General features: G+C 35.9%; 2 protein-coding genes across 5 annotated transcripts; both read right to left on the bottom strand.

The window, feature by feature from the left end:
* Window positions 1-4,177: 4,177 nt before the first annotated feature.
* On the bottom strand, window positions 4,178-11,563 carry slc25a6 (solute carrier family 25 member 6). Of its 2 annotated transcripts, XM_081369202.1 has the most exons (5): window positions 11,275-11,523; window positions 7,848-8,334; window positions 6,269-6,409; window positions 5,983-6,160; window positions 4,843-5,892 (listed from the first exon to the last, which is right to left on the bottom strand). In XM_081369202.1, exons 1-4 carry the CDS (start codon window positions 11,383-11,385, stop codon window positions 6,003-6,005), a joined length of 897 nt encoding a protein of 298 aa, XP_081225328.1. In that variant the 5' UTR covers window positions 11,386-11,523; the 3' UTR covers window positions 4,843-5,892; window positions 5,983-6,002. The 2 variants fall into 2 exon arrangements, with proteins under 2 accessions (XP_081225327.1, XP_081225328.1); XM_081369201.1 differs by having other exon boundaries at window positions 4,178-6,160; window positions 11,275-11,563.
* An 82-nt stretch (window positions 11,564-11,645) lies between these two features.
* On the bottom strand, window positions 11,646-23,495 carry asmtl (acetylserotonin O-methyltransferase-like). Of its 3 annotated transcripts, none has more exons than XM_081369023.1 (14): window positions 23,400-23,495; window positions 22,890-23,023; window positions 22,644-22,775; window positions 22,497-22,544; window positions 22,345-22,409; window positions 22,187-22,251; window positions 21,989-22,097; window positions 21,116-21,485; window positions 19,789-19,963; window positions 19,346-19,530; window positions 19,116-19,248; window positions 16,031-16,171; window positions 15,769-15,891; window positions 11,646-12,322 (listed from the first exon to the last, which is right to left on the bottom strand). In XM_081369023.1, the coding sequence occupies exons 2-14, from the start codon at window positions 22,980-22,982 to the stop codon at window positions 12,051-12,053; spliced, it is 1,911 nt and encodes a 636-aa protein (XP_081225149.1). In that variant the 5' UTR covers window positions 22,983-23,023; window positions 23,400-23,495; the 3' UTR covers window positions 11,646-12,050. The 3 variants fall into 3 exon arrangements, with proteins under 3 accessions (XP_081225149.1, XP_081225150.1, XP_081225151.1); XM_081369024.1 differs by having other exon boundaries at window positions 11,850-12,322; window positions 22,890-23,042; window positions 23,400-23,474; XM_081369025.1 differs by having other exon boundaries at window positions 11,850-12,322; window positions 22,890-23,018; window positions 23,400-23,440.
* Between the last annotated feature and the right edge of the window lie 792 nt (window positions 23,496-24,287).

Genomic DNA, 24,287 nt, shown 5'->3' with positions numbered 1-24,287 from the left:
TCCTGGTATAAATCATTGATTTAATAGTCAAGAAGTCAAAGATTCCTTCATTTACTAACAAGAAAGGTCTATCTTTTAGTGTAAATAAATGTAAAATTAAGGACACAACACCCTTACAGATACATGCTACTGTTGTTTTTCAAACAGAATGAAAGAGCATAAAGGTGCGTGACATGACAGCGAACATGGCATGCAAGACATCTGAAGCGAGCAGTGTGTGTATGTATGTGTGTGTTTATGAGATGCAGCCAGCAGACTGCATGGTAAGAGTGGTCCGCTGGGACAACTCCGAAATAACAACAAAGAGTCATCAGAGGTCTGGATGAAAGCCCTGTCATGAAATATTTCACTTCTCACAGTCCACACCTCAATGAGTGTTTGCTCATAGATTGACTGACTGAGGCTTCTGCCAGAGCACATGGGATTTTGACCACAACAAACCTCGGATCTAGTGGATACCTCAGTATAGCCACAGTTAATGCAACAGAACACAATCACTGAAGCTCGTATAACAGTGCTTTAAAAGGCTTAGTACTATAGGTGCTGTATCTCAAACTTTTTCGTTGCTTTTTTCTCAAATTAAGTCAAAATGGCTGTAGAATGACATCATTTCAGAATGGATGATGCCACAAACAAACAAAACAGTACAAATATAAAGAATAACTGAGATGCTTTTAATGTTAAGAGTTTGTTGAAAGTTCATGTTTGTTATGATTCTAGATCTGTTTCTTCTAACAGTTCATCTTACATCTCACAACCCTTCCTTTGTTTTATTTTCATTTCAACAGTGCCATCATGTGGACTTCTTATGTCTGCTTAGCAGTTGTAAATTCAAAACATAAATATGAAAGCCCAATGATAAAAATGAAGGGCAGATTTTAAAAATGTATGAGAATTCATATAAGGGAAAGCAGATAATGTTTTAAGTTCATGTCACATGTTGTCAATGAACACATAGTTTTCTAAAGTATCAACATGTGGTAACAATTGTACATTTCCTGTTATCTGAAGAAAGTTAATGGTTTTAAACCAGTCATTTTAATATCAAAGCACTTAACACTAGTATTATAATTACTTGCAGGTTGGCAATTCCAAACCCCTGTCAAGGTTGCATTTGAAGAAAATTACTTAATATTTATCTGACATGTACAGTATCTTGGAGTCGGACGAGGCAGTTCACATTACAGAAGATTGCTTTGTATTATGGCCATTTTGGTAAATTACATTGGCCTTTGATCTCTGTCAGTTGATTGACTTGCATGGTTTTCATTATAAAGTCTAGCAAAGTCTGTCTGTAGTAAACAAAATCAGAGGCATAATAGAGAGACTGTGTCCAGCTGTGCTTAAGATTGTAGATCAGCCTTGATTACAGAAGCTTTGAAATGCTCTTGCTGAGAAAGACAATTGTTTTGCCGTTTCACCCTTTATTGCCATGGGTGCTTATTGCTTTTCTGTTAATACACAGTATTGGCTATTTTTTTTTCTAACCATGCATGCAATATATATATATATATATATATATATATATATATATATATATATACATATATATATGCACATATATAAATATATATATATATATATATATATATATATATATATATATACATACATATATATATATAGGGTACAACGAGGCTATAGGCTCCACTGGGTAAAATGCTCCTTTGATTTTATTTTCCTCTAAACCACAAGATGGCACAAAAACTTGCCGCAGCACTTTCCAAAACATCCGTTTTTCAAGATGCACGTGGAAATTTGTCTGATCCTTGACGTAAAGTTGATTCTGCGCTAATTTGATCTAATATTTGATGTTTTTTTTAATGTTGTAAATTTAAGTAGCAAATCAGAATTGCTAAAATTATTGAATATACACTCACCTAAAGGATTATTAGCCCCTTTCGCCTTCAGAACTGCCTTAATTCTACGTGGCATTGATTCAACAAGGTGCTGAAAGCATTCTTTAGAAATGTTGGCCCATATTGATAGGATAGCATCTTGCAGTTGATGGAGATTTGTGGGATGCACATCCAGGGCACGAAGCTCCCGTTCCACCACATCCCAAAGATGCTCTATTGGGTTGAGATCTGGTGGCTGTGTGGGCCATTTTAGTACAGTGAACTCATTGTCATGTTCAAGAAACCAATTTGAAATGATTCGAGCTTTGTGACATGGTGCATTATCCTGCTGGAAGTAGCCTTCAGAGGATGGGTACATGGTGGTCATAAAGGGATGGACATGGTCAGAAACAATGCTCAGGTAGGCCGTGGCATTTAAACGATGCCCAATTGGCACTAAGGGGCCTAAAGTGTGCCAAGAAAACATCCCCCACACCATTACACCACCACCACCAGCCTGCACAGTGGTAACAAGGCATGATGGATACATGTTCTCATTCTGTTTACGCCAAATTCTGACTCTACCATCTGAATGTCTCAACAGAAATCGAGACTCATCAGACCATCTTCTGCTGTTGTAGCCCATCCGCCTCAAGGTTGTGCGTGTTGTGGCTTCACAAATGCTTTGCTGCATACCTCGGTTGTAACGAGTGGTTATTTCAGTCAAAGTTGCTCTTCTATCAGCTTGAATCAGTCGGCCCATTCTCCTCTGACCTCTAGCATCAACAAGGCATTTTCGCCCACAGGACTGCTGCATACTGGATGTTTTTCCCTTTTCACACCATTCTTTGTAAACCCTAGAAATGGTTGTGCGTGAAAATCCCAGTAACTGAGCAGATTGTGAAATACTCAGACCAGCCCGTCTGGCACCAACAACCATGCCACGCTCAAAATTGCTTAAATCACCTTTCTTTCCCATTCTGACATTTAGTTTGGAGTTCAGGAGATTGTCTTGACCAGGACCACAACCCTAAATGCATTGAAGCAACTGCCATGTGATTGGTTGATTAGATAATTGCATTAATGAGAAATTGAACAGGTGTTCCTAATAATCCTTTAGGTGAGTGTATTTTGAGACAAAGGTCTTCTTAGTGATTTTCAGTTTTGCTCAAGCTAAGAAAGCAACAGTTTTTCAATATCGAAAGAATATGTAAAAGTATGGTATTTGGGGTAAAAGGCACAACATTTAAAGGGCAACTCTCGCCAAAATGCAATCTAGGGTATTTTTGTTAATCTACCCGAGGCAAACTTTCGTTTAAAAGCATAATTAGAATGGAAACGCCACTTTTAAGTTTGACCGTATTTTCGTTTTCGGTCAAATTGCCTTTTGAATGCGAGTGCATGGGGAACTTCTATGATAACATCAAAAATCACTATTTTTAAAACACTAAGAAGGCTCGACACAACATGAAACTTTGCTTGAAGTATCACCATAGGCTCTACACATGAACTCGAGCATTGACAACATTGTTTGTGTACACAGAGTTACTAAAAATAAAGATTTTGAAAGAAACTCACTGTAGCTGTGTCCGCCGGCATTTTGACAGTCAAAAATAGTCGATCTATTTTAGTCGATAAGTTGGCTGTCCACCTTAGAAATAATCACCATATTTAAAATTAAACCATCAGATTAAAAAAATATATAATATTAATCATATAATATAGGCTAATAAAATATGATTTAATGTCACTACTGAAAATCTGTATAAAATTATTATGGGATCTCATTCAATGCTTTCAGAATCTTTACTTTTTAAAATAATTTTGTTTATATATAATTCAAATGTATTTTTATATTAACATATTTTAATGAATGTATAGCCTATTTATTGAACACAAATGAATTATTTAACTTATCAAAATAAACAGAAAATAGTGCAAACTTTGCTGAAGTGATTATTTTGAACAAGTATTAACTTAGACATTATAAAAAATATAAATAACGTGCGCCTTTTACCCCTTGTGTGGGGTAAAAGGCCCACCTTGCAACCTCATACATTTATAAGATTTTTAAACAAAATAAACCACTTTTAGGATTTATTTTGCTCTATAAATGTTCAATACAAACATGGATATCTTTTCTGCAATCAATTTGCTTCTTAAGGTGTGCCTTTAGCCCCGTTGTTATACCCATATAGCTATATTAGTGCAAGTGTGGCAGCTGTCAGTAGATGTTATGTAGGGACAGTGTTGGGTGTAATGGATTACTAAGTAACTAATTACTGTAATTTGATTCCTTTTCCCTTGATAAAGTCAAGTAAGGGATTACTCTTAGTCTTGATTTTTCAGTAATTTAATACAGTTAGAGGTGAGCGGGGCACATCCTAACACAGAGGGCTTATTGTAACAGCCATGTTTTAAAAGTTTCCACACATGCCAGCATGACAAAACTTTGTGTAGCTATTTACTAGTTACCATATCAACACTATATAGAGAAAGAATTGCGGCAAAATTCAAAAATCTTTGGAATATATCACCGAACATTTATTTAACCATAGCAAATTTCTTACTGAAGTTAATTTTTCATCTCATTTTTTAGTGTTTGTACACAGTACAATGAGACAAATCTGCATCATTTCCAATTATTGTTATTTAGCAGTTGAGATAGTCCTTTAATGCTTATGAATTCTATTGAGAAACAACGAGAAAGAGGTGAATAAAGACTGATAGTCAATGTTCAGAAATTATGAACCATGCTGTATTGTTGTTTTGCTGTGTTCATTGTCAAACTAAAACATTTGTTCACTTTTAATTATTAAAACATGCTATTATTGTATATGAAAAGGTTAATAATTGCATTTTATTGACAAAATATTTTAGTTTGTCTTTTATATTTTTGGATTAGATCAGATAACATTTCAAGCTTTCATATGGAGATAGAGTCCATAAACGTTGAATTGCCACAAACCCTAAATGATTAAAAATCCAAAAACATAAGAGCATATAGGGTATCCACTTTTATTGAATTCACAAGCATTGGTGTTCGTACATTACTGCAAGTTGAATCTGTAAGTAGGCTACAGCCTTTTTCTCCATAAAGTGTGGAATAATATTACAATAGCTCTACATGCTAAAAATGAGTGTAACGTTCCAGTGTCATTACTGAACTCAAAATACCCTTCCTTACTTGCCCTCACATTTATACTTCTAAAAGCGGGATCTAGTTCATCAAGATCAGCCTGACGCAACCAAACACTGAGACTGACAAGAAAATGACCATGAAAATATGACTCCCCTCATTATCCAAGATGGAAAATACTTAAGCGGACTTCCAAAAAGAGAAATCATGGAAATACACTTTTCGTGTCACATAAGGTCTGACTGTGAATGCCATGTCTCTGGCTCCACACATTCTCTGCTGGAACACTTTACTGGGCTCTCTTTCATTGCTGAGACACATAGAGGGCAAATCTGTTGTGAATTAAAGCGTCATATTTAATACGTCTGTGATTCCATCGGACACTTGCTCTCAGTTGGTTTTTCAAGTCCAACTTTGAGAAGACGTTTAAACTGTGGAACAGTATTCTGTGTGTTTGAACTCCCCATTTTGTTTTGAGAGTGATATTGTATATCCTTGTAACCACAGACCTTGGCTAGGAGAACTGAAAAACTTAATCGAAGGACTACAAGAACATGGTAGTGTATATGAATGCAGAACAAAATGCTGTCGTGTCACGCCATCTAGAGGAGGAATTATGGTATTGCACGGTCTAGACAACATATTAATGAATACTTGTAATGGCTCAGATTTATGGAGGAATATTATAGACAAAATCTTTTTTTAAATAATTTTGAGCATAAATACGCAACACATTTCTTTTTATAATTTGATCTGTAATATTTCTCTGGCTGCACACTTAAATCACACATATACAGTAGATGCTTTCTTTTGATACAATTTTGATGTTTTTTTTATCATCAAAGGAAAGAGCATTTTCTGAACATAAAAATATAGCAACCAACAGAATTAATTTAAAATAATAATAGTTTTTTGCTTCTAACACAATTTAATTCAGACCACATCTGTGCGGAGTGGAGAGGGTTCGGTTAAAGCTTGACAAAACTGTGGTAAAAGCTATTCTACTTTCTTTTAGTGTATGTTGTTTAAACATACTTCTTGAATTCATCATAAAGCACGAGCACAAAAGCGCCCCCCATTCCTCTGAGTACATTAGACAGAGCCCCTTTGAAGAACGCTCTGCCGCCCTCATCGCGAGCGATCTTTCTCCAGCAGTCAATGGTTCCAGTGTACATAATATCCGCTGGGAAAACAAAAGACAAAGGCCTGAGTTTAAATAAATGCATATTTGATAGAGAGCAGGGAGTTATTCAAACGAGCCAATATGTTTGAGCATATGTGTGTTGTATACCTCCTTTGCGCCCAGACTGCATCATCATGCGACGCCGCACAGTGTCAAAGGGATAGGAGACCACGCCAGCCACTGCCGTCACAGATTGTGCAATCATCCAGCTGACCACAATGTGGGTGTTCTTAGGGTCAGCAAGCATGCCTGTACGCCCCCACACAAGAAACAACGCATGACCTCGTTTAATTCAGAACTCAAGAATTAGCAGTATGAATTCGAATTGAATTGGCCATATCACAAGTTTGACTGGAATGATAGGAAGGAAGAGGAATTTACTGAGCTGTAGCTAATCTAAGACTGTAGAAATACAAAAACAGTGCACTCATATTACTGTGAATGGGAGAAAGCGCAATGGTAATATGGCGGAATAAGTCCCGCCCTCTAAATAAAAGAGCCAATCGCCAATAGAGTGAAACAGTGGGGTTCCGGAAGTAATAAACCTTTAAAGACAGACCTACTGTGAGCTACGAGGTTATTAATCCATGGTATTGCTTTCTTTCAGCTTATTTTTTAAAACACTCATGTTTAACAGTGGAAATCCTTGTGAAAAACTACACTATCCACGATGCTGTACAGAAAATTACACCAGAAAGTTCCGCCCACTCCCATGAAGCACTCCGAATTATGTAATCGAGTCGATCTCCCTATGCTCTCAAAATACTTGTATATATATATGTACAGTCTTGTACCTATGTCTTTTTGTTTAATTTTCTAAAACTTTTTTGCTTCAAATCAGTGTAAGCGTGTAGTGTTGTAATTCAGCTAGTTGATTGGCTTGGTTTAACGCTTATAATTCTTTAACAAAGACTTTTTTTAAATCCCTATGGGAAAAATGTATGGAAAAGAATACTTCCAGAACCAGCACAGCTAAAAAAAAAAAGGGGGGGTGGGCACTGATTGGTGTAATTTTCTGTACTGCATTATGGGTAATGTAGTTTTTCACCAGAAATTCCACTGTTAAACCTGATTATTTTTAAAATAAGCTGAAATAATGAGGACTGACGGCTTCAGCCGATGCAAAAAACATGGATTAATAACCTCATAGCTCACAGCAGCCTTTAAAGGTTTTTATGTTATCGTTCAAAATCAATTTACTTGTAGAGAAAATGAATCGAGTTTGCACTGTTGCACTCTATTCAAAGAAAACAAAGGTAATGCATTCTGGGAAGTGAAGTGTTCTTCCACCCTGGTCCACAAAAGTTAATTTTTAAATAGGAAGAAATATGTAAACTAAATACACATTTTCAAAGCTTGACTTAAAAAAAACAAAAACTTTTTTCTAAACTTTCAAACCAGTGTCGTTATTATTAATTAAAGCGATTGCAAGTTGCTTTCATTAATTTAAATATATCTGAAATGAAATCAAATATGAATATTTGATGAAAAACTGGCAACTAACTGAAATAAAATAAGTCGAAATACTAAAATTACTACAACTGAAATAAAATAAAGCTAAAAAACATCATTAAAACGAATAAAAATGACAAAAGCACATAACAAAAATAATTAAAACAAACTAAAATGAAACATGAAAATATACAAATAAAAGCTCCTATAATACTCTGAAGCACAAACCTATTACCTTTAGCAGTGTCATAGACTCCGAAGTAGGCCGCCCTGTAAATAATGATGCCCTGGACAGAGACGTTGAAGCCCTGATACAGACCCCGCAACCCATCTGACTTAAATATTTTGGCCAGGCAGTGGGCCAGCCCATTGAACTCTCTGGAGCTCCCAGCTTTCCCAACATCTGCACCCAATCGGGTACGAGCAAAATCAAGGGGGTAGACGAAGCAGAGGGAAGTGGCTCCTGCAGCTCCACCGGAGGCCAAGTTGCCGGCAAAGTATCGCCAGAACTGCGTGTGCCTGTCAACTCCACCCAAGAAAACCTGTTTGTACTTGTCCTTGAAGGCAAAGTTGAGGGCTTGTGTGGGGAAATAGCGAATGACGTTGGCTAGGTTGCCACGCCAAAAGGCAATAAAGCCTTGCTCCTTAGGAATCCTCACAATACAGTCGATAATACCTTTGTACTGTTTGTCTGCAGTGATCTGCTTGCTGGCATGTTGTACCTGTAAAGTCAAACACAAAATCCTGTGAGTTACATGATATCTGGGTTGGAACAATATTTGTATCAACCAATCAGTTTGATGAGTGGGTTTAGTTTGATGTTTGTATCGTGAGGTTGGGGTTTTTACAGGGAGTTAAATACTGAAACCTCCATAAACAAGGGGAAATAAAAAAAAAATGATGCTCACTAAGGCTGCATTTATTTAATCAAACATACAGTAAAACAGTATTATTTTATAATACTATAAAAATATATGTTATAACAATTTAAAATAACTGTTCTCTATTGTAATATATTTTAAATGTAATTTATTCCTGTGATGGCAATGCTACATTTTCAACAGCCAGTCTTCAGTGTGAAATCGTTCTAATATGCTGATTTGGTGCTAAAGAAACATTTCTTATTATCATCAATGTTGAAAACTATGATGCCTAATATTTTTGTGTATATTTTGTATTTTTGTAATTATTTTGCAGGAATCTTTGATGAATACAAAGTTCAAAAGAACAGCATTTATTCATTTGTTCTTTTTGTAACTTTATAAAAGTCTTTACTCCCACATTTGATCAATTTAATGCATCTTTGCTGAATAAAAGTATCCACTTCTTAAAAAAATACTTTTGTACAATAGTGTATGACAGTTTCCATAAAAAAATATTAAGCAGCAACAACTGTTTGCAATATTGATAATAATCAGAAATGTCTTTTGAGCAACAAATCAGCATATTAGAATGATTTAGGAAGGATCATGTAACACTTTAAACTGATGCTGAAAATTTCAAGTGGTGCTCACTGCAGAGCCCAATGACGTCCAGCTCCCCCTCTCTGGACACAATGGCTGGAGCTTGTCCTTGTCCAGCTCCACCTCTGTGGACCTAATGGGTGGAGTTATGTTTAGCCATAGGGTTATGGGTAGGGTTAGGTGGTTGGACCGTCCAGGGCCCTGTCCCAAATGGCGCACTTCATGCGGACTTTCGGTCTCGTGGACTTGAATTGCGCGTGCTCGCTGAGTCTACGAGTCCGTAGGCTGTCCCATTCAGCATTTTACCGCTCTGAAGTGTGCTCAGCAGCGCCCCCTTTGTGCCCTTGAAGCGGTCTTCCGCGAAGCCCGCATAGAAGCAGGCTTCACGCACTTTAACTACCCAGGAATCCTTGCGAAAGGCCAATCAGACAACAGATGGGAGGAGATTTCACTAGCGGATAATTGTTGACATGGCTGAGAAGAAAATATTACGGTTTTTATGACCTAAATGTACATTTTATCAGTGGTTACCTACAGTTTATACAAACATTATGGTAATCGACCAGTGGTTGATGTCTCAAACATAATAATAGCGCGTTTAATAATACGATCGCATTATGATTCATTAAATAAATAATGGCAGGGCTTTACTGAGTCATATGTAAACATAGTATGAATATTGAAACCTGTAAATTCATCTGAAACTCATGCACATTTTCATTATGTTTTAAAATTGCAATCTTAGTTAAAATGGAACATTATGTATTATTATGTACAACTGTATACATCATTTAAATAAGCATGGTGTATCTATTGTCTAATGCCCAGGTGATATGCACAATATCAAAATATAGAACTGTAAAATTAGGCTGTGTAGTTGACATGGAGATAAGACGTTGGAGCGCAAAAAATGTGATTTCTCCTGTCCACAACCAGGCCTGTATTTCTGTCAGTAAGGTTATTTTTCACTCTGATTTCTCTGAAAATAAAAAGCTAGATGATATATTAAACTTTTTCTGTACGATGGGTAAATATCATATTCACAAAGCAAGATACCTTAAATTCAAACCTAGTTGCAAATTTTTTGCTTATGATTTACAGTTATTCTTCACTTCAAAAAATCCCCTCCAATAAAAGAGCTTCGAAAATATCCTGTAGTATTATAGAACAAGTTTTATATAAATTGTAAAAATATTTTATTTACTGTTATTATTTACTTTCATTTTCTCTGTATCCCCACATGTTCATTGTTTTGTATTTTCATTGTAATGCAAAAAAAAAAAAAAAAAAAAAAAAACCAAAACAGCCCGTTATTTCCGGCGTGCTGATCAAGTCTGTCCCAAAAATACCTCTCAATGCACCCTCGTGGACTCGCGCCAAGGGCCCTATAGGTCTGCACTACATGACGTCACCAAAGTGTGGACTCTGAGGAAGTCCACAAGTCCGGAGTGTGCCATTTGGAACAGGGCCCAGCTCCACCCATTGCATCCAGCGAGAATATTCAAGTTCCAACCACACCCTAACCCTCCAAAATCCCTCCACCCCTTTAGACGTCCAGTGAGGAGGAGCTAGGCGTCATTTGACTCTGCAGCGAGTGCCACTAGTAAAAAGTCTCAATAACCGGTTTTAATCTGAGGCAGAAACAAGCCTCCAAAATACATTTTAAAATATACTAAAATGGAAAACAGTCATTTTTAATTGTAACATTATTTCACAAAATTACAGTTTTTACTGTATTTTTGATCCAAAATGTTTAGACTATGCTCATTTTAATAGTTATTTTGATCCTGGAAGATCTAAACATAATGTCTCGGCCTGTAACACGAGACAAGACTGCAGGGGACAGAATGTACCACCTAGCACGCAGATAGAAATTCACAGTTTGACCTTAAAATACATTCGAGTTACTAAAATTTACATATAAAGATCCAAATAAGAGAACTCAAGAATAGACACTTGGTATTAGAATGCAAATTTGAGAGTAGAGATGCTCGAGGGATGCGGATGTTGCGAACAGACAACTCAAAAATGGCCTCTGAAGGACAAAGTCGTGTCTTAACGTAAATCAACGTCAACGCCACAAGATAATTCATGTTACTCTTAAATGCGACAGAAAACGAGTTATGTGTTTGCATGCATCATTCATAAGATATCAGAGTGCGCTAAGATTAGTCAAGGTGATAATCCTCACGGTCTCACCTGCAGCAGCAGTTTGACTCTCTCTATCGGTGCGACTGCGGTCTTGGAAATTGCCGCTGCGACACCACCGGCCAAAAAGTCTTTAGCAAAAGAAATGGCAGCATCAGCCATGGCAGCGTTGATTCTTTAGCTCGGTGTATTAGAAAACACGAAGTACTGAACGTGCTTGCTTGCAGAAGCAGGAGGTAGAGTAGAGCGGAAAGTGATGGGGAGATGCGTAGTGTGTCCTGTCCTCTACAGCCAACTCTCGAGGTTTCTCGCGATGTTTGCACCCGAATCAACAAGTCCTATAGAACATTTTATGACATGCTATTTTTAACTAATTCATAACCTTGTAATGAATTGGGTTATGCCTTATATAAAGTAGAAATGCTAGTTTATGTAGTAACTGATTACATTTCTTATATGATTCTAATTTAAAAGAGTTTTGAACAATAAACCATCATACAAAATCACTGCTAAAGAAAAAAAAAAAAAAAGACCTTTTTGAATTAAAACCTATTATGAGAAATAGCCCTTGTGATAACTTCCCAATATGACCACATATAAAAAAACTACCTAAAGACAAGAACACTGGCTATAGATTCAAACCATATTTATTTCAGTATAACATTACTGGTTAAAAACTTGATCTGTGATTAATAATAATCATGTACAAATACTTAGTTTAAGCGTTTAGATCAGAAACATTCAGCTAAAAAAAAAAAAATGTCACAGTTGATGAACTAGATTAAGTCAATTGTAGTGTTTCCGATATAAATGCTGTAATCGTTATATCACTCAAGTTCAGCAGTCTCAATGGATGATGAAGAACAGCCTAGTAATGTTCTTTTGTCATTTGGATCTTCTTTGACAAATAGCATGGCATCCAGCAGGTTGTCTGTGTGTTGGATGTGTCTGAGAGTGAAGCCATGCTTCTCTAGTAAGTCACTGTACTCTGTGGTGCTTCTCTGCTTTCCTTCTGTCATGCTGAGGGCCTGCAGCAGGGCCCGGCTCGGCCTTTTCCGCTCCTCATCCAGGAAGATCTCAGACACCAGAAGTCCACAACCTGTTTGTTATTAATACATTCATAAAGCAAACCCTTCAAACAACAAAAAGTGGTTTACTTGCAGCTGTCGCCGCATATTATGCAACTGTAACAAAGTCTGGATTTTGTTTTTGGGGTCTACTAGAATAGGTTTTCATGCTTGATTGTTAAAAAACAGACTTCCCAGTCTGTGAGTAACACTCTGTTTAGTCTGACTCAAAATGAGCCAAGATCGGGAGATCCTCTGAGCTTGTTGACACGTGCAAATGAAAATCATATTTAGGTCAAGGATGTCAGGTGTTTGTGAACTAAATCTGCTGTAAAAAGGCAAGTGGTTTAAGCCCATTGTATGAAATGCTTGAATGTGGACATGTCCATATGTGTGTATTACCATCTGAATGGGGTAAGTTTTAGGTTAAAAATTAAAGTTAAAATAACGCAGATTCCATGCTGCCGTAAAAATGTATCCAAAGTTCCAAATAATATAAAACTAGCATGTTTGCATAGCGTTCTTAATGTTAACACATTTTGCCCTTATGTGATGTCTGTTTTTACTGTATGTTTATATTTGTCAACAAACATTAATAAATCTTCAATAAATTTTTACTTGTTAGCACACTTGAATTATCAATAATTATCAGTAGTAGTTATCAGTGTATGACAAGTTTTCGTAATAAAAAAACGTTTTCTTACTTGCAGATCAATAAAGTATCTGCATAATCTTCCTTATTGTCAAGAGCTGGCTATTTGAAAATTCATAATTCGTAATGATTATCATAAGGAGCCCATAGGCGATAAGAAACACGGAGCAGGGACCCCCCGATATAAAATGTGTCAAACAGAGCTACATATTAACCATCTAGCCTTCGATCCACTAACCATATGATAAAAAATGCATTATATTAAGTTAAGACAATAGATCAGAACTACAACGCTGTGTGTATATTACTCATCATAATAAACATGTTGCGATAAAAATCACAATACATTAGTTGTTTGCAGTTATTGTAAAAAATTATGAATTTGCAGTCATACATATATATTTTTTAATTAATCAAATGGACAATTAAACATTTAACGGAACTTTATCTACAAGTTTATTAAAAATTCACATTCTAATTTTGCTGTCTGATGGAAAATTAAGATTCAAATCACTGAGAATGTGAAATGAGTCCGTGTTCTCTAGTAAAGCGCAGATGTAATGTGTAACTAAGCAACGGCTCCACCATAACAAGAACAGCAATGTACAGTGAGACATTAATGATTATTTACAAGTCACTACTTTCACAAATAATTGGAATGGAATTTAAAAAAATATATTGATACGAATATTTTTCTAGTAACCTATTAGTCTGCATTTACATAGCGTGTATCTATTTTGGCATGCCATATTTTTGTCCAGTGGTAGTTATCATTGTTCTGCATTTATGTGTAGATGTCACTTCCAAAACTTTCTGCGTGTAATTGGTCATCGGTCCTCTTTGCAACATAAAAAAACAATACTTTTATTCAATGGACTAATTTATAGCTATAGCCACGAAAGCGCGAAACAACGCTCACTTTATAATCACTTAAACGTACAGTATGGAATTTTTTTCGCCGCTAGGGGTCGCTAACCTCTTACAATAACAAAGGCGTAGTTTGATGACGCAACATTTGTTAAGAATTATGGATCTTGTCGTCAACGTCAAGCCGACCGATCTAATAATGTTTATGGATGAGTAAATAAATCGATGTTGTTATCATGACTGTGATATGAAGCAGTTCGGGATTGCTAAGAGACAGCTATCAGCTCCACACGCAACGCGAGTCCCGCGGATATAAAAGGAATAACTTACGGACATTTCATTCTACCAAACTACACGCAGAATTACTAACTTACTCACAGGTCAGTTTATTAGACAAATAAAACTTGTGAGGTAACGCAGCGCTGTTTCACTTGGTCTAACATTACACTAGCACACTAAACTGCATTTGAATGTGTTGAAATGTATGTTTTTCTGTGTTAGTTTGTCTGTTTGAGACTAGCAGTGAGCTAGATCAACATTAGAATAACATACAGATCATATTCTAACATTTTATCATTGTTGAACTAACTTATATAACATTAATTAGTTTTATGTAAATGTGCTCACCTTTTTAATAAAGTACATGTAGTTTATACTCGTTTATATACTGTCTATGGGAGCTCTAACGTTAGGCATCTCGAAAACACAGCGCTTTTATTGATTCTCATTTTAGTCCTTTTTTATCCAAAGTCTGCTTGCCATGGTCCATAATGTTTGAACGAAACAACAACAGCGTGCAAATAGACATTACGAACTACACAGTTGTCTACGTCTGTCGCTTTGGTTACTATCAGACGGCTCTGGTTCATAGCTCTGGTTGCTATGACAATACGAGCGGAAACCAGGGAGAACGCGGATATGACGCCATTGACGGCGACAAAACGGAAATAAAGAAACGGGACGTTTCTCGAATTAAATTACAAATTTCTCCTGGTTTGAAATTTGTTGGAAACAGTCGGGATAATGTAAGTACACAACTAAAAAAAATATATAACATAGATATAGTGATTTTTGCTATTTTTAAAGCAAAAAAGTTACATATTGTGCCTTTAAAAGCTGTCACTCATCTCAGTTCGCGATCTTACAACATTCCGTTAAAATCAATTTAGTTGTCTATACACACTGCATAATGAAACTCTAACTTACATTGTGTCAGTTAATGAGTGGATTCGCAAGAGTAACCAAACTCGTCACCGAACAAAAATTCTGGCATTTTGAGCAGTGAGTGGATTCTAACTTTAAACACCTCTGATTGGACAATGCGTTCAAGAGATCAACAAACATGTCTGTGATTGGCTACATTTCTCATCGCTGCAAAAACACGCTGTAAATAGGAACATTTCACGTTCGCCAATAATATTATATCATTACAGAATCAACTGAGGGTGCTCTTGCTTTCGTTTCAGGGTGCTTAAATTTGACTTTGTTTTTTTTTCCGTGTTTTTTTTTTTTTTTTTAACAAAACAATTATTTGTGATCAAACATTAATTGAAGGACCCCCTGCAGTACCACTAGGGGGTCGTGGACCGCCAGTTGAAGACCCTTGAATTAGGCCAAGGGTTTCCAAGCAGGGGTGCAGAAACCCCCAGGGGGGCGCTAGAGGACAATTTGCAAAAGGATCATCATATTAGACCAGGGATGAGAAACTCTGGCCCTCAAGATCCACTCACCAGCCTGTAGCTTTCTAGTAATCCTGATGACATTGAGTAGCTCATTCAGGTGTGTTTTATTAGGGTTGGAGCTAAACTCTGCAGAAAAATAGTAGAGGGCCAGAGTTTCCCACCCCTGTATTAGAGGATCCTTGACATCAAAAAGTGTGATACTTCAGAATCAGTTTTCCTTACAGTGTTCCTTACTTACACTTTTATATTTAATAGTGTCACATTTTAAAGCACTTACCTGGTGTGCACATTTTGGACAGTTTGCTCAATAATACATGCAATTTCTCATCAGACCAGTCATGGAGGATTCGTGCAAGAATATACAGGTCTGCTTTAGGCAGGTCATCTTTAAAGAAGTCTCCTATTTTGAAAAAAGTAGGAACAAAAAGTGCAAGATTTTTCTAAGGCCTTTTGCACATTACTTAGAATTACTTATATATTAGATTAATACATTTTAAAATGCTTCATCATAAAAAAGATTATATAAAGTATTCACTGACCCGCAACAAATGACACTCTGTCATCATCTTCTTTAGGTTTAAAGTGGCGTCTCATCTCAATGACTTGTGGCAAGTCAAATACAATAACTGACAGTCCGGGGTGGGCTTTTGTTAACTCGTACGCCATGGCACCAGTGCAACCTGTGCAAGAACGCTTTTCTTAACATGCATCATACCATAAAAATATACATTTCATAAATCAGTGAAAAATCTGTACGATTTTTTTAACATGTTTTTGAATGAAGTATCTTATGCTCACCAAGGTACAGTAAAAAATAATAATAATAATAATATTGTGAAATACTATTATTTCTATTTTAATATAATTTAAAATGTAATTTATCCTGTGATAGCAAAGCTGAATTTCCAGCATCATTACTCCAGCCTTCAGTGTCACATGACCCTTCAGAAATCATTTTAATATGCAGATTTTGTGAGGCTGATTTAGGTCAAAGCGGGAGAAGAAAATAAACAGAATACAATAAATACAGATGTCCTTGGCATAAAAAAAACCCTTCAGAAATCTGGAAATTAGAAGCACATTTGATTTGCATGACAAACTCGCAACTCCTTTTCAGATAAGCAGCTTTTGAGAACAAGCTCTTTCAGAATAAAATATGCATGCACTATCCTCTAGTGAAATCTCAAATCATGCAAGACAGCACGTATATAAAATACATTTATTTCAATCTAAGTATACTACAAATCCATTAACATATTTCTGCACATCTTATCTTTGAACTCTCGTGGTCACTCGCTCTAGTCTCAATGGGAAGTCTGCAGGACATTGTTTTATCTGTTCTTGCAAGTGGGGAATGTTGAATAATCCTGAACATCAGAAAAAAATCTACCAGAATGTTTTTTTTTTCTTTATAAATGTTTTCTTTTTTTTTATTAAATATGTTTCTTTCCTAATTTAATTTTCTTAAAACATTTAAAAATTTACTTCACCTTGAATTGACGTTATATTAGCGCTAGTGAAAAACAAATACACTAAAATGTATTTGAAATACATTTATTTTATGCTAAGTATACTACAAATACATTTTAATATTAATGTACTTTATATAAATACCCTGCAATTGTACTGTTGGCTAAACTGATATACTTAAAGTCTGCTAAATTGGAACTACTAATTTTGTACTAAATATACTTTAGTAATCCGGAAATAATAATGAGGTCCAACTAAAGATATACTTAAGTATATTTGATTGTGCTAAACTGGAACTATAGCAAGCAGGGACGTCACTAGGATTGGAAGACAGGGGGGGCTTAGCCCCCAGGGTATTTGTAACTTGCATTTATGGAAAATCTTAGGCCTACAGTGAATTTGAGTAAAAAACAACCATGTATATGTTTAGCTGTATTTGTCTTTTCAACCCCGTTATCATCTTCAACCCTGTTACCCTAGTCTCAACCCCGTCACACCTACATTTTTATTAATTATTTTTTTAAGTTTATGTTCATGTTTGTTGAACTTAGTCAGAAATGTTCAGAGGAATCATAAGAATACTGATTTTAGTTCAAATTCTGAAGTTAAGCCACATCTTTGATAAAAAATGATAGGGTTGCTGTCACAAAAAGTGCCCATTTCAGCCACTTTATAGCATAAGTGTAAAATTATATGTAAATTTTATGGTGCATGGTACAATTTCTGGTAAGCTACGCTTTTTTATTATTTCAATTCAATTCAATTATTGTGATTTGATTTAATATTGACTCATTTGGAGAAATATTTGGTACTCAAGATAGGCGTTAATTTTTCTCAAGAAAAAAACAACTCACCTAATGCTGTAAACATACAGACATCCCTATCAGCTGGTAGTATTATTTAAGGTTAAAAATAACTCAAATTAAATATAATGCGTTTTTTTATTATAATAACAACAACTTTATTTAATGATATAAGTTAAAATATAATAAATATGTAATATAGAACACATATTTAGCAAAATACTCTCTATAGCTCTTTTTTTTCTTGCCAACTACGTGCTATAGCCTATATTATGTTCATATGGCTTTCCTGATGTACAGTAAATGTGACATAATTGTTCTCCAGCTATGTTACTGACCTCTTCACGCTGATAAAAAACACTGATTGATCGATATTATGTATGAGGAATATACATTTCGGTAAGTTGTAGCCTACTACTGTATCTTTCAACAGTGTTTGTGTTTTTTTATACTATTAGCTAGTAGAAATGATCGGTTCACGTGCGCTAGGGATCTGTCACGTAACATTTACAAACGCCAAAACGGTATTTATTGTTTGAATTTCGTAATAAAATTGACAGAATCTGAGAGTTGAGATTCTTTGATATCATAAAGTAACCTCTGTCTAGTCTGTCGGCCTCCGTGTCCTCTTTGCTTCGCCATTTTTCTGTGCGTGAGAAAATGGATGTGTGGCGTGAGAGCGTGTGAAAAGTGTCAATTGCGTGTCTCACGGTGAATGTGTGAGAGTTGGCACTTCTGTCCAACTTCCGACTTTTCGGCTATTTTTTGTAGCTGGATGTATATCATTTGTTGCGTCTAAATATGAATGAGGATACGGTTATTGATAAATCGAATTGTTATTGTTTTTCTTATTATCATTTAGGGGGGCTTAGGAACATTTTGGGGTGGCTTCAGCCCCCCTAAAATAGGCCTAACGACATCCCTGATAGCAATTATACTTTAGGTACACTTTAAATATCTTGCATTTAAAGACTGGTATTATACAGAGATCATACTATCCTTACTAATAGTGATATTAAAACACATTTTAGGCTTAATATTAAGAAATGTGCATTGTGCAATAAAGAAGTACTCCAAATAATATTTATCTCTAATATTTATATTATTAGTCTCAAGCGATATGTCAGTAAATATGTTAATGGATTTGTAGTATACTTAGATTGAAATACATGTATTCTAAATACATTTTGGTATAGGTTTTTTTCACTAGGGAGTGCTGTCAAATTCATTTAGTGTTTTCCCCACTCACTTTTACTTGATTTGCTAAAAAATTGTTGTGGACTGTATTCGACTGTATTATCTAAAAATGAAGACTCTTATTAATCTCTATTTTTGAGGGAAATTCATATACCTCCAATGTCACAGGCTGTTTTATAGGAAGAAAGATCAAATGCTGTTGCCACATCTTTTCCAGCCACTCTTGCAATGCTGTGCATTGCATCCATGAATCGTATCTTAACTTCATCTTTACTGTAGTAGCCATCCTAAAAAAACAACAAAAAAAGTTCCACTCAGTACTAGAATGTCAACAGCTTTTAAAAGTGCACGATTCATGGGTGATGTAAGAAAATGCGTGTCTACCTGAAACACATCCTCATTCTTCTTCCCAAAGGCCCGCTCATGTTGGCTGATGCCCTCCACGACAGCGTTCTCTAGATGACTGAAGAGAGGCCACACCATATCATTGCAGTGGAGAATGAAGCCATGCAGAGACACTGGGCTGTCCGATACCAGGAAGCGACTGGCCTGTTCTGTATTTCTGTACACTGTAACAGACAATAAACAATGTTACATTCACAGTCCACCTCCGGACATAACAAAGAAGAGAACATGTGTCATGCAGTAGGAGGAATTGCATCCATGCATGCAAGTGCCTTGATTCAATGAACAGAGAAAGTATTTGTAGGTTATAAATGAACAGTGTGCTTTGAGAGGTTTCAAAACTCACATTTAGGAAAACCACATGTGATTTCTACCACAGTAACACCATATATGAGAGTGAAATGGCAGTGCGTAAATCTTACCGCTTGTATCTCGCTGTTTGACCCTTTCTAGCAGCCCTAAAGAGACAGCAGCTTCCAGAAGCCTCTCAGTGCCTAAAACAGAGGCGTTGATTTGGACAGCAACCTCTTCTAATGTCAGACTTTCAGAGCTGTTCAATACATCAAACACCCTGAGTTTGGATGCTGTGAATAGAGTCTGTCGAAATGCATTGTAGAACAGTTACCACACATTTCTTCATTAATGATAAATACAATCCATGTATATATTAAAATAGACATTCCTTTCCATTTGTATTTTAATGCTACATGTATTAATGAATACACTGACAGCATACTATCTAAATTAAATAAACATTTCAACGGGATACTTCACCCAAACATTACAATTTTGTCATTATTTACTTATTCTTGAGAAGGATCTAAGGATTCTCAATAGCAACCTGTGGTGTGTGTGTTACTTTGAGAGAGCAACAAATACATCTGTGTTGTGTTTTACTTTGTTTTCATGTTGTTTAATTATACCATTTATCATATAGTCATTTATTAATACTACCATTTTTTTTAAATATTACTTAATATTTCTTTTAAATCTTATGCTTGTGTGGTTTTAAGTGATGTTTGTCTTTATGACTAGGAGATAAGAGAATGTCTCCATTTCAAGGTTTTTAACGTCACATGACGATGTTGTGAAGCAGTAATTTTCCATTGTTTTTCCCTTGGTATAATAACGCTTGTTGGATTTGTACTGGTCAGACGAAGTCTGAAACATACGCAACTAAGATTATTCAATAAACTCTGCTATTTTTATTATTATCATCATCACTTCGTCTCCTGCTTCTGCTTGTCTCTGGCTTTATCAGTCAAACTCTCAGGCAGATAGAAGACTGTTAATAGAGTTTTGGGGTACTAGACAAGACTTTCTGTTAACAGGTTTAACTGGTTTTGGACACCAGACAAAACAGATATCTTTTGAGAAGATCTGGCGTCCGAGATCGGATTTGACATTTCTGATGTGGGGATTTATGTGCCAGTCAATTTAGTTGAACACAACAGGAGAATGTTTCACCCAAAATTCCCTCTGGCATCAGAAGACTTGAAATATAGTGCCTATGTCATTAGAAATGTGTTAATGGTTTGTTTTTCCTTGAGAATAAAGCCCATAGTCACAATGAACTATAGTTGAATTGAAAAAAAAAGTTTTTTTTTTTTTTTTTACATTCTCCTTTTGTTTTAAACAGAAAATTCAGTTTTAAGCACGACATGAGGGTGTGTAAATAATGCCAGAATTTGTGCTTTTTAGTGAATCATTACTAATGATTCACTATTAAAGTAATCTAATCACTGTTACCTTTGAAGCTTTGAACCCATCCAGTAAGTTGATAATACTGTGGGGGACGTCCTGTCTGCTGCACTTGGCACACTCCGACCCCATCACATTCTGATCTTGCATAGACGTCCTACTGCAATCTTTACCATTCTCCAATAGCTTAACCTCCACATTTGCAGCACCTTCAGACAGGCTGTTAACCAGAGTCCAAGACACATCCGAATCCCATTTGTTCTTGTGTGTGGCACTTTCAGGTGGGCTGTTGAAAATCAACCCCAGCTGCTTGCAGAAATGGTTAAGAGGGAAGCCTACCACGTTAAGAAAATCTCCTTGCACATACTCCACTAACATGCCACCCAATGCCTGGATCCCGTAACCACCAGCCTTGTCCCTGTCAAGCACAGATAAATCTGTCAGTCTCGCCATTCACCAAATTTAGCATGGCAGGTGAAATGCCAGACTACAGCAAATGGACTCATTTACTCAAAAATGACAAAAATAGACTCTTTACTTGAAATGTGCTTTGCTGAATTTTCACATGTCATTTTCAGCACGTCAAAGCAAACACAAAATGAACGACTCCACCAAGGTTCAAATTCCACAGGTTCAACAATTCACAGACCAAGCTCAAAAAATGTGATGACTGAGCTTCAGAGAATTTAGCAGAGGTGTAAAGTCCAGGTTCAGAAAGTAAAAGTCCTCCTCAGTATTTTATTCCAATCACCTAGATTTGCTAATTAGCACAGTTTTTCAGCCAGGAGATAGAACTAATTAGTGAAATCACTTGGCTGACTTCATGGGTTAAATAGACATATGGCAGGACTTTTACTTTCTGACCCCTAGACTTTACACCTCTGGAACATAGCATGTCAAAATCTATCCTCATAAACTCACATGGGCTCTCCACTGTTGATGTATTCCCAGAGCATCTCCTCAGATAACTCTGCAAATTTAACTTTTGTCTCTTCATAAAAATCAACTACTTTGTAGTCCATATCAGTACCTGCAAAAAAGAACAAATCATTATTTAAAATGATCTGTCTCTCTCACAAAAACAAGACTATAATTGTAAAAAAATAAACAATCACATACCAGTGTTTTCATGGCAGATCACAATAGCAACACCTGTGAAGACGCTATGTTCCTTACCACTCAACCTGAAATACATTCATTTAGCGCCTGAAATAATGTATGCAATAAATGCCACAAATTCTCACTCAAGACAAAAAAAAAAAAAAATGAAAGTGCACCTGGACAGCATACGGTAAGCATCTTGTTTATCCGTAGGTTTCTCCAAGATCAAGCCATCAACTGTCTGAGAACGAAAGGAGACACATTTAGCAAGGCACTTTTCAGGAATGAATATCAAATGTAGAACATATAAAAACATACAGCAACTTACCACAACAGTGTCTGCTCCAATTACAATATCTGGAGTTTTCAAGTGTTTCTGAACCCAGCACATATGAAATCACAGAGAATAAAAGGGACATTGTAAATTGACCGAAACAAAGTTAGAGAACAGCTGCTGTTTTCAAATACAACTTACAAATGGCATTCGTTGAGCCACCTCCAAAGCCTTTTGTTTAGCCGTCTCCACTGCATATTCATATGGATTTTTAAACAAGGATTTGTCCAATGTTTCTTTAAACCAGGAGGGAACAACCTCGAATCGTAAACCCTGCCTCATCGATGCAGAAGAAAAGATAAAGATAAAGAACTGATCATTTAAAGTTCATTGCCTCTGTAAACAACTAAAAAAAAAAAAAAAAAAAAAAAAAAAAAAAAAACCTACAGCATTCGATAAAATCTCCAGCCGTCGTGGAGATGCACTTGCCAGGACAACAAGCTTTCCACTCAGCTTGGATATTACTGGATTTAACAGCATGTTGTTATCCCTCTCCTTTCTGTCACTTCCAGAAGTCTATCCTGGGAATCAAGAGAAACACTAAATTCATGTCAAAATCATCAAAGTTGATCTACAAGGCTTACAAAGCAACTGCACAACAACTGTGTGTGCTGAACCATCAAATGTCTATGTTCTATGGGACCGCAAAATTGGTTAAAGGTGAGCTTGTCTTTGTCATTGTTTTTCGGAAATTCAACAGAAAATATGCATGCACAGTGTGGCTGCATTAAAAGAGTTTTTAGCTAATCTAATACAGTAAATTCATACAAGACTTTGGCGTGATGATGAGCGCTATTCATTTATGTTTTATTTTGTATTAATACAGTCAGGAGTAGACAATTACACATATCTAAAAGAAGCAAATGTTAATTTATCAGTATTTTATTAGGGTTTTACCTGGAAAGGAGTGTTGCACTCAACTCAGCGCTTCCCGAAACGCAACGCAGCTCTCAAGATCCTGAAGAGGAGGAGTCTACCACGCGCATGCGCAGTAAGCTAATGTAAAAACGTCACTCATAATAAAGAGAGATTAAAACATTGCATGCCAAAATACGCAAATGTTATATAAAATGTTACACCAAATCTTACATATATTAGTAATTGTGTTTTAATAATCATTATGCCTATTACGTGAAAAGTGATAAAGTTCGTCAACCTAATGCTATTTACTGTTACAAAGAAACAAAGCAACTTGGTCCTACGCGTCTCATTCAATTCGAACTGACTCTCGGAACTAGTTTCAAGAAGCTTTTTGGAATGGTAAGATGACGAGGCTTTACTTTTAAATATTGGGGAGAGTGAAGTAGGCTAGCCAGTAGGAGTAAAGTTAGTGGGTGTCATTCTACATGGCAAATAAAGCTAAAAAAAATTGTTTTTCCAGATCTAAACTTGTAAACATGTTGTAAATGATTTGTCTCAAGATTTCTAAATTATTAAATAAAGCATTTTTCTCAAAATGGTACCTGTGGGGTCATATGAGACAGTTGAGCCTCCAAACTCAAGACAAATTAATGTAAGAATTACATTTCTTATAATAATCTAAAAATAAATGATGTCACTGCATTGAAGTATGACTGTTATTCATCAATGAATTCCCCAATCAATGACTTGCTCATTGTAATGACAGCTTACCCCTAACATTCTACCAACCCTTTTCATATTTCAAAAGTAATATTGCTTTGCCTCTATGATATCTCTGTCTCATTGTCTAAAAGACAAATTAAGCAAACACTTACTCCACTCTGCCCTACTTCTCTGTAGGTAGTTTGATTTAGGCCTATAAAT

The sequence above is a fragment of the Scardinius erythrophthalmus genome (assembly GCF_964197995.2).
Source record: "Scardinius erythrophthalmus genome assembly, chromosome: 6".
Classification (NCBI taxonomy): domain Eukaryota; kingdom Metazoa; phylum Chordata; class Actinopteri; order Cypriniformes; family Leuciscidae; genus Scardinius; species Scardinius erythrophthalmus.
The sequence above is the reverse complement of the archived record's forward strand: the minus strand, read 5'-3'. Positions and strand labels throughout refer to the sequence as shown.

What these genes read in the sequence shown, in the direction of transcription:
- slc25a6 (XM_081369201.1), bottom strand. Translation starts at nt 11,385, where the DNA reads ATGGCTGATGCTGCCATTTCTTTTGCTAAAGACTTTTTGGCCGGTGGT. An exon ending in GAGTCAAACTGCTGCTGCAG is followed by an intron (nt 8,335 to 11,274) that starts GTGAGACCGTGA and finishes TTGACTTTACAG; the next exon opens with GTACAACATGCCAGCAAGCA. An exon ending in GCAGTCTGGGCGCAAAGGAG is followed by an intron (nt 6,161 to 6,268) that starts GTATACAACACA and finishes TTGTTTTCCCAG; the next exon opens with CGGATATTATGTACACTGGA.
- asmtl (XM_081369023.1), bottom strand. Translation starts at nt 22,982, where the DNA reads ATGCTGTTAAATCCAGTAATATCCAAGCTGAGTGGAAAGCTTGTTGTC. An exon ending in TGGAGATTTTATCGAATGCT is followed by an intron (nt 22,776 to 22,889) that starts GTAGGTTTTTTT and finishes TCGATGAGGCAG; the next exon opens with GGTTTACGATTCGAGGTTGT. An exon ending in CAAACAGCGAGATACAAGCG is followed by an intron (nt 19,531 to 19,788) that starts GTAAGATTTACG and finishes TGTCTGTTACAG; the next exon opens with TGTACAGAAATACAGAACAG.